This window comes from Prorops nasuta, unplaced genomic scaffold (assembly GCF_024137725.1).
Source record: "Prorops nasuta isolate Cenicafe-Biocafe unplaced genomic scaffold, Cenicafe_Pnas_1.2 PNAS00009, whole genome shotgun sequence".
NCBI classification, from domain to species: Eukaryota; Metazoa; Arthropoda; class Insecta; order Hymenoptera; family Bethylidae; genus Prorops; species Prorops nasuta.
In genome coordinates, this window is record NW_027116806.1 from 2,216,677 (window position 1) to 2,227,413 (window position 10,737).

General features: G+C 33.1%; 1 protein-coding gene and 1 pseudogene across 1 annotated transcript; one reads left to right on the plus strand and one right to left on the minus strand.

The window, feature by feature from the left end:
- The first annotated feature begins 1,636 nt into the window (after window positions 1–1,636).
- On the plus strand, window positions 1,637–2,888 carry LOC136776142 (uncharacterized). The gene is made up of 5 exons (XM_066731518.1): window positions 1,637–1,739; window positions 1,823–2,261; window positions 2,318–2,428; window positions 2,540–2,654; window positions 2,712–2,888. Exons 1-5 carry the CDS (start codon window positions 1,637–1,639, stop codon window positions 2,886–2,888), a joined length of 945 nt encoding a protein of 314 aa, XP_066587615.1.
- Window positions 2,889–4,228: 1,340 nt separating this feature from the next.
- On the minus strand, window positions 4,229–7,657 carry LOC136776143 (uncharacterized; annotated as a pseudogene).
- Between the last annotated feature and the right edge of the window lie 3,080 nt (window positions 7,658–10,737).

Sequence of the window (10,737 nt, forward strand, 5' to 3'; positions counted from 1 at the left end):
CTCGAGCATTTGTTGATTATCATTTAATCGTTCTTTGGAATAATCGAACTGGAATCAGCTGCCGGCTGAAAAGGATTTTAACTCGTCGGCAGAACGAAATTAAGTTCGGATCAGTTCGGGGGCGAGACAGAGAGATACGAAAAAACTATTCCACTCTCTTTCGCACCCTAGACTACCGACGCTCACCGAAGTTGAGCAATGGAAGCCAAGACACGTACACTTCCATGCAATGGTGTGCGTAACTCAAGAAGTGGGGTGACTCAGGGATGCAAGCACCCCTGAACGTGTTAGTGAGTCCGCGGACGGATGGTGGGGAGTCCGTCCGTCCACAGATCGGCATCACTGTCTGGAGAGAGCATAAGGTCTCACTACGGGCAAGGGGGGTACTAGGCAAAGGGTGAGGGGAAGGAAGACTAGCTGCCATCTTAGTACATGCCTGTAGAAATGTAGCTATATATAGTACTATATATATGTCATATTCTGAATCCAGAATACCGTGAAGCAAAACAAAATTAATAAATATAGGAATAGGTGGAAAGTGAACTGTTTCAGAATTCCTTTCATTCCAAATTGGTTCATTTGGTTCTAGAGGTTCTATTGCCGTAATCCTGTTCTTCTCGTCCTTTGCTGGTTAACCTTAGCACGTGTTGGATGTGTCCTAGCTGTCCTGGTTGTAACTTGTAACTAATTATTGCATACCATGGAAGTGGAAATTAACGGAAATGATCAAGAAAATCAAAGTAAGTGAACTTTATTAATTAATATTCAAATAATATTAATAAACATGAAATATTTTTATTGTAGACGCGCAAGTAAAAGAGTTGCGTGAGGAGATGAGAAAACTTCAAGAAAAGTTGGACAAGTTTATAAATGTTAAGACTGCTAAGGACAAGCATCAAGAAATTGAAAATAAAAATATAAAAAAAATTTAAGGCGATAAATAAAACGCAGTCGTTGAGAAACCACAAAGAGCTGGTAATTTTTTCAATTTTTATCATATTAAGTTCAATACATCTAACATTTTAATGGTATTTCTTTCAGTTTTGAGACGAGGATTGGGCAGAGGACGTGCCAGGGCATCGTGGAAGGGAAAGCGTCAAACCAAATATAATAGAGGCACCCCGACCATTATAACAATAAACAATTAATTAAAGATGCTAGGAAGAAAAATACATTGTTATTAAATTTGGACTAAGTTTAATGGAATGCTTTCATATATAACGATAGCAAGGATAAGACGGATGATAATATTCAATATAACCTAACTGCATAAAGTATTTAGTGATCAGTGCAATCAAAAGTGTATATTATAATATTAGCTTTGTTTTTTTTTTTCGAAGAACTGAAGTGAACTCCCTGCAAATAGCACAATCAGTGTACACCAGGGTGTTCTTTTGACGAGAAGTGACGTTAACCCTGACTGTTTCTTTTCGAAATGCAAAATGTCCAGTTCTAGCAGTTCTCTGAACTGCTTGATCTAGGTCTCTGAATAGTGTAGCCAGTTCAGTTATAGTGAGTGCAAGGAATACACGTGGGAGAAGTACAATTAAATACCATTAAATACGGTAGATCTGGTAGACTCCTTTACGTATGTACACTCTTACATCTATCGTCGAACTAAAAGAAATTTTTAAAAATGAGTAAAACTCTAGAAACTACTGAAAGAGGTATTTTAAAAAGGGATGGAGAGGGAAATATAATAATAAAAGATAATGGATGTGTAATATGTGTTATGGAAGGTATTTACAAATTTTTAAAAATATTATAAAGTGCATGAGGAAGTTATATCAGTAAAATTAATTATTAAAATGCTTAATTACAGATGAAACTGAATATGATATAAATCATACAGAGATAGATTTTAATTATAAAAATATAAAACTTATCATTAATAATAAAACAATATTAATTCCATTAAATGATAATAATATTGCTGGTACATTTTTATTAACCATGGACGAAAAATACATATTTGTGAACGATTGCAATAAGGAAAATAGTCAAATCTTTAGATGGTGTGATGATAGTACAAAACTGTTTATATCATTATACAAAGAAACAAAAGATTTGTTTGCAATGAAGAAGATCAGAACAAAAAAAGCATTATGGGAAAATATAAGTTTAAAGATGAAGGGCTATGGATATGATATTAATTGTATACAAGCAAAAAATAAATATAAATCATCAGAAAGATCATATAAAAATGCAATTTGCAATAATCAGAAAAGTGGTAGAGGGCGTTTAACTTGTCCATATGAAATGTAAGTACAAATGAAATATTTATAATTAAAGTTGATATTGAAAATTATTATTGCAGGGAATTATCTGAGCTATTAGCCGATAAACATAATATAATCCCAGTAGCTCTCTCAGGAAACAATGGTTTAACTGTAAATACGGAATCATTTGACACGATAAGCACAATTGTGTAAGTATTTTATTAAATATTATCATTTATATTTGATATTAGATAATTTATTGAATTGCAACCATACAACAATTTACTAATGATGTAGTATAATGTATAATTTATTAATAGACCAGCTGAAGCCATCTCGGAGGAAAGAGAAACTTTATCACTTGAAGAAAGTGTCGATGATGTAGAAGCTATAGAACCAATACACTGTAGCAAACCGAAACCTGATTCGAATGCAGTTAAGTCACCAATTATTCAAAATGAACGAAAACTAATGGGGAAAACTGCCCGATAGTTAGACGTTTGTCAGAAAGCAATTAGTAGATTGGAAGAATCGATAACAGCTAAGCGTAATATTCAAACAGAGATCTTAGAAGAATACAAACAACTTAATGTTGCCTATCGAGATTATGTAAGACAATTAGAACATGCTAATGAATTTCGAAAAGAACGAAATGAACTACTAAAATAGCTAATTGCACGAAAAGATTAATTAAAATATACGCACTATATATAATTATGTTTTTAATAATAGGCCAGGAGAATTAAGACAAAATCTTTCAAATATAGCTCTAACGTGACGTAACTTAGATAACTACTGGAATCGCTCGGGAATGGTGCACCTATTGAAAATATCGAGGTGCGCCAGCTTGAAAAAGTGTGCTATTTGCATAAACAATGAAAAGGTGAAAAAAAATGCGAAAATTGCGTCTTTTTTCGGAAACAATCGCATATAACTCGGTAAGTGTGCATGTTAGAGAAAAAATGTATACTTATAAATTTGTTTGTTATGAAATTTTTTACGAGATAGAATTGGTCCGATATCCGTAGATTGAAATGTTCGCTGCAAAATGCTAGAAAATGCAAAAAAAATTAGGTAAAAAACAAGGTAATTTTAAATTATTTTTTTAATAATGAAAAATTAACCCAATCACGCCGTAAATTTATAGAAAAGTACTTGGCTGCAATACAAAACGAGAGCCGCAAGGCCGATTAAGATCGGATAGACAGTTTTCGCATATTGTAATTGTTAATTAACCTACCTCAACAAAAAGGCCTATTTTTTAATTTTGTGCCAGGCTCAAAGTTATGAATATTTTTTTGCGATCGCGCTTTTACACCTTCTTGGATTCTTTAACTATCATATACAATTGCTATCTTAACGATTTTTCAATTTTCAAACTTTTTAAAACCACTTAAAAAGTTATTAAAAATTGAAAAATCGTTAAGATAGCAATTGTATATGATAGTTAAAGAATCCAAGAAGGTGTAAAAGCGCGATCGCAAAAAAATATTCATAACTTTGAGCCTGGCACAAAATTAAAAAATAGGCCTTTTTGTTGAGGTAGGTTAATTAACAATTACAATATGCGAAAACTGTCTATCCGATCTTAATCGGCCTTGCGGCTCTCGTTTTGTATTGCAGCCAAGTACTTTTCTATAAATTTACGGCGTGATTGGGTTAATTTTTCATTATTAAAAAAATAATTTAAAATTACCTTGTTTTTTACCTAATTTTTTTTGCATTTTCTAGCATTTTGCAGCGAACATTTCAATCTACGGATATTGGACCAATTCTATCTCGTAAAAAATTTCATAACAAACAAATTTATAAGTATACATTTTTTCTCTAACATGCACACTTACCGAGTTATATGCGATTGTTTCCGAAAAAAGACGCAATTTTCGCATTTTTTTTCACCTTTTCATTGTTTATGCAAATAGCACACTTTTTCAAGCTGGCGCACCTCGATATTTTCAATAGGTGCACCATTCCCGAGCGATTCCAGTAGTTATCTAAGTTACGTCACGTTAGAGCCATGTCAATCTGTAACCCTCCTGGCCTATAAATAGTGTTAATTTAGTTTATTTTTGTTAAAAAATATTTTGAAATATTTAAAGATTACTTTAAACGTACCTAAAGTATTTGAAAAAAATAACTGTGATTTTAGCAATAATGTAATATTATTTCTTTTAAGTTTATTTTTGTAACAATTGCATATATGCTTACATTGATGTATATTTTAAACAGAATGCCCTTTTTGTTAGTTATTTTGCAACTTAAGAAAATATTAATTAAAATGTACAATGTATAATGTGATTTTAAGAAGCGAAGTTAATAATTTGCGTTTATTTTTGTTAAGAAAAATATTGTTAATTAATCAGATTAATTTGCACACACACCTACATACTTCAAAACAATAACTATGATTTTAATATTAAGTAACTGCAGTGAAGTAAAATGTGTTGCTGTAATATTTCCACAATGCGACTGATATTATAATTATATTATAAGGATAATAATTTGTGTAAATTATTATATATTTTCACAAAGTTTGATGAATAAAATATTTTATTTTATAAGCGAAACAAATTTACATTCTATTGACATATATTAAATCACATATTTCATCACGAATCTCTTTACCATTTTCTAATACAAAATCTGATTGAACAGGATCATTTAAATCATCAGTAAAATCAACAATTGCCTCTAAGACTTCAATATCGTCATCTGCAATATTATGCAATACACAGCAGGCACGTATTACTTTAACTATTTATACTATATTTCTTAATTTCAAGTGAAATAATTGCCTGAATCTTTGCTTCAGTCGTCCAAACGCATGCTCCACTACTACTCGGCACGAGCTGAATGTTTCATTAAAGTATTTTTGTTTGCGCGTTAAATGCCCATTATCCCTGTATGACACAAGTAGCTGTTTTAGGCATGGATATGCACTATCCCCCAAAATAAAATAATGATCTGGAATTATAACTACAATAATAAATAATGGAAAGAATTGTAATTATGAATGTATATTTTTTACGTATTTACTATCACACAGTACACTTAACACTAGATATACCAGACCAGTCAAAATGACTGTTTTTGGTATTTCAATTTAAAATTCCTACTACATGTAATTTTTTTTTCCTAATGATATCATGACTTTTCTAGTTATAACTAAAGAATTAATTTTATAAAGTTTACATTACTGTATATATGTTGTTAGTAAAAATAATTTGCGTTTTTGACACTTATACTAGTACCAGTAAAAATGACTGGTTCAATCACTGATATATCTAGTGTTAAATCATTGCATATAGATGAGTTTTTAAAAATCCTTGTGTCATGCACCGATCAAGGGTAACCTATATATACGTCAAGAAATCTCATCTTTTCATTTACTGCTCCTTGTAGTTGAATTGAAAAATCCTTTTTTCGATTATAATAAGAATCAGCATCTCTTCTAGGTTTGTCTATGATTACATGTGACCCGTCTATAGCACCTAAACATATTTTAATAATAAATTAAGTACTGTAACGTTGCGTTCCCGCAGCGTTACAATAGCTGCCATCTAGCGCTTTGCTAATCTCAAGCGCTAGATAGGCGGGTCGCGTGCGAACTAGGGAGTTATCAACCGATAAGTATTGATCTAGGATCGATAACTTGTCGGCTTCCTAGTGTCGCGCGATGGGTGTAGCGGGGCAGCGGCGGAACAGGCGCAGGGCCTTACCTGCTCCCGCGAACTGCCCCGACACACGTAGTTTAGAAGTCATAAGTGACACATAGTGCCCGAATCTGAGTTCCCCCAGCCGGTACGAACCCCAGAAGTGACAGCCGCTATCGGACAGAAATTGGAAGGCACGAAAAAGTGCAGCGACTGCCACCGCCACGAATCCATACCGGCCAGAGGAAACCTACTACCCTAAGGGCGAGAATTAAGGGCGAGAGCGAGAGAGAGAGAGAGAGGGAGACGGAGAGACTGAGAGCAGAGAGAGCGAGAGAGAGCAGGGGGATAGAAGAGAGCCAGCCCTTGTAAGCAGAAATTAGGGTGATTATTCGTTTTGTAGTAAAGTCCTGTGACGTCCCGGGGTGTGCTAGGGCTTTAGGGCTCGTAGCACCGAACGGTTTTATAGGGAACCGCTGGCCCAGCTCACCTGTCACGGGTAAGCGGGCAACTTAGCGGAGTGGTCATTCCGTCGGACCGATAACGAATATCTTAAAGAGTAAAAACGCGAATTAGTAGAAGTGTTCGCGATTACATCGATTCGTTGTGCGTTTGACCGTTGACAGGAACGTTCCCTTCAGTCAGTCAAGGCCGCGGACTTAGCATAATTATCGGGAGGACTCGTGACCTTAGACGTTCGGGAGTAAACAATCCGGGTCGTTGTTGTGTTTGAGTACGCGGAAACGGAGTGAGTGCGAATAACCGTCTCGCAACGCGCACGCGCGGGAAGAGGGACTTATCCGCGTAGCGCCGCGTAGTAGTTAACTGAGGAATCCGCCGGTGGCGCGCGAGTACCGCGCGACTCGGTGGGACCGCCGCGAACGCCACTAGCGGCTCGAGCGCGAGGTTAGCTAGTACGTCATCGGGACTTCAGCCGCGTTCGCACTACTTAGGCCGCGTCCACATTTAGGACCTAGCGTAACACCCCAAGAACGAGTAAAGCGAACCGGGTCTCGTATTGATAACCGACTTTATAATAAAGAGAGTTTGACCGCAGTTATTGAGTTATTGTATTAGCACCCCATCCCAGATATTCGCGTACGAGGGTTAGAACCCCCTCTGTATAAATAAATATTCGGGTATTATCCAAAGTACATCGAAGGCGCCCGGGTCTTGTAGGAAGTCGCCTATTGGGACGCGAACGCGATCGGTGAGGGATCACTCCTCCCTCCCCTTCTATACTATCCCTAAGGATAGCCAGTAGCGTCACAGTACATGCAGAGTACCACAACTTTTTTAATATTTTTTATATTACAAAAAATTACACATAGGTACACTTAATTTTAAATTAAAATATTCAAAGACTAATAAATGTACGAACCTATTATTTTACGAAACCCTTTGTTTTCTTCAAAATATCTTGCTGTCTCTTCTTTTTCTGTTGATGTAGGATATTTTATATACTGAGGAGCTATTAACAATATAAAATTAGTCACTCTATTGATAATATTAAATAGGGTGCTAATTGAGATGTCAAATCCATCCGATACATCCCTATACGATGATGTTTCATGTCCTACAAACCACAAATAACAAAGTATATGTTTTGAGGCTGTTATTTTTGTGCGTCCTCCAAGATCTAAATGAAAAAAGTACAATTATTTACAAAATCATAATTTATATATATATATTAAGTAACATACTTTCTAGAGAGGTAAATATTTCCGATACTTGAAATCTTTCAATTAAATTATCCACTACATGTCGTGTCAAGCGGAAATGCATTCTAAAATCAATGCTATTATAATTGTTGATTACATTTTCTACTTAATTTGTAATTCTTATGTGTTTAATTTTGTCCAGTCTTTGAACAGTTTCATTTAAGATAAATAATAATAAATTCTCATATGAAAAAATTGAAATATAGTTAATTTAAACTTTAAGGAAAAAAATTAATAAATGTTGCTTTTCGTTTGTATATTACCTTCATCATCTTCAATAAATGGCTATACTTTATTTATTATCAATTCTTCTTCAGAAGAAGAAGAATTAAATAAATCAATCGGTCCTTTAGATTCCTTTTTAAACTTATTATATGCGATTTGACATTAATAGCACGTGTACTTTTATAAAAGCTGCTTTTCTTCTCTTGTTAGTTGATTGGTTAGAGAGATTTACTACATAAAGTGCCAACTTTTGTGTAAAAGTGTGTTCTTTTGACTTACTGCTTGAACTCTTGTCGTCTGTTGCATTAATAAGAGCTTTTCTTCACTGCTTATTTCAGTTCAGTTCAGTTCAGTTCAACTTCAGATTTAGTTCAGTACGATGGCTTAAAAAAAAAACAAAGCTTTTGATATAAAATATCATTAAGTACCTGTCGAACAGTGGATAAAAAATGTACACGTTATTTTCAGTTAAACTGTTCTGCGTTAAACAAATCTACACTGAGAGAAATCTAAATAGTAAATTTAACTATACGATCATTACGAACTCAACTATACGAAGTGGACGTTTATTTTCAGAAATCAGATCCAGATCTCGGATCAAACTTACCGTAGTGTCGCAACTTACGAAAAAAAAATACTAGATCACCCTAGAATAATCCGGATCTAGTGAGGAGGCTTTCGCTAGAGTGAATCCGGATCCAGATTTAAGTAGAGTAATTAGGGCCTATTCAAGTGTGGAAATTTTAGCTGTCATTAGTGGCATTATTCTAATCAACAAAAGGTAAATATTAAATTTCCAATTTGTTTTGCTAAAGATAAAGAAAGAAGTATAATAATCATTAATAATTTTCAATTTTTATATAATATATTAATTTTCTTACATAATTTCTCTTAATAACATATTATTTACAGATTAAACAATGGATTATATGAATTTATGGAATATTTTATTTGAAAATAATGAGGAGGAAGATAATAATACATCATCTTCCTCCTCATCATTTTCAAATAAAATATTCCATAAATTCATATAATCCATTGTTTAATCTGTAAATAATATGTTATTAAGAGAAATTATGTAAGAAAATTAATATATTATATAAAAATTGAAAATTATTAATGATTATTATACTTCTTTCTTTATCTTTAGCAAAACAAATTGGAAATTTAATATTTACCTTTTGTTGATTAGAATAATGCTACTAATGACAGCTAAAATTTCCACACTTGAATAGGCCCTAATTACTCTACTTAAATCTGGATCCGGATTCACTCTAGCGAAAGCCTCCTCACTAGATCCGTATTAGTCTAGGGTGATCTAGTTTTTTTTTTCGTAAGCTGCGACACTGCGGTAAGTCTGATCCGAGATGTGGATCTAATCCCTGAAAATAATCGCGTCAGGAACTATACAGGGTCTTTTCCTAACAGCGGAGCATAGGAGATTCGTGTTAGTTGACTATAGCACTCGGAATGATCGAATCTGAGAGCGCTGATTGGTCATTATTACGTAGTACCAACAGATAATAAGCCGTTACCAATAGTTGGATACAAAAAATGAGATTCATCCGCCATATTGGTGTGGAGAAATGTTTACATGCTAATCCTAGCAGAAAGAGGTGTAAAATGGAGAAATGTCAAATGGTAAGGTTACTAAAGTAAAAATTGAAAATAATGAATGAAAAGTACGAATATTCTTCATTTTCATTCAAAGTATTCAATTTTTACTTTAGTAACGACAACATTTGACATTTTTCCATTTTACACCTCTTTCTGCTACGATCAGCATGTAAACATTTCTCCACACCAAAATGGCGGATGAATCTCATTTTTCGTATCCAACTATTGGTAACGGCCTATTATATGTTGGTACTACGCAATATTGACCAATCAGCGCTCTCAGATTCCATCATTCCGAGTGCTATAGTCAACTAACACGAATCTCCTATGCTCCGCTGTTAGGAAAAGACTGTATTTTTATGTTCAATGTATATATGTATGTTAAAAGTCACTATAAATATAGTAACTTTACCTAAACTTACATATTACTGGCAACTATACTAAATATAGAGCGAAATGTCCTCAAATATTTCAAAATAGTGATATGAAGTAAAATGTTATTGTCAGCATAACTATTTCCTTCGATCAAACTTTTATATCACTATATAGTGAACAAGACAATATCGCTCAACTTTTTTGGAATAGTAAGCACTACTTTTTTTGATCATTGAAAGTACTATATTATTAATAGTAAAGGAACATTTTCTTTCCAATCATATAGTTGCTGCAATTTCACTCTATATATGTATATTGACATCACCTATGCATGATATAATAATAATTGTGATTTAAGGAATATTTAATTTTAAATGCACTATGCTTTAAACACTATATAAAATACATAAAGTCTTGATTTATTTTATATTTGTCAATATAAGGAATATATATAAAAAAAATAATTGTATGATTGGAAAAGAAAGAAGAGCCCCTTGAATTATCGAAAGTGAGAGTAATGAAGGTATAAAAGTAGAAGATATTATAACTATATAAAAATTTATAAATTGTTTTCCAATAATACAAAATGATTATATATCCTATTTGCAATATCACAATATATTTTCTTAATTTGTTTTTTTAAGAAATGTAACATTGTAGCTTCCACATATATAATAATTTTAATTGTATTATTTTGTAAATAATGCAACAAGGTGTCTCCGTTGTCGGTAAAATGTACTCGTTCCAAAAATACATCTGTCAATATTGGGGAATTCATCAATAACTTGGAAATATTTTCTGATGAAAATGTATATCCACCATATAGTTTTATTTCTTTTAAATTATGAAAAGCATGAGGAAAAATTGAAAATGGTATTAGTTTACATTGGTCCAAAGTAATTTTTTTTAAGAAAAGATTATTTTCAA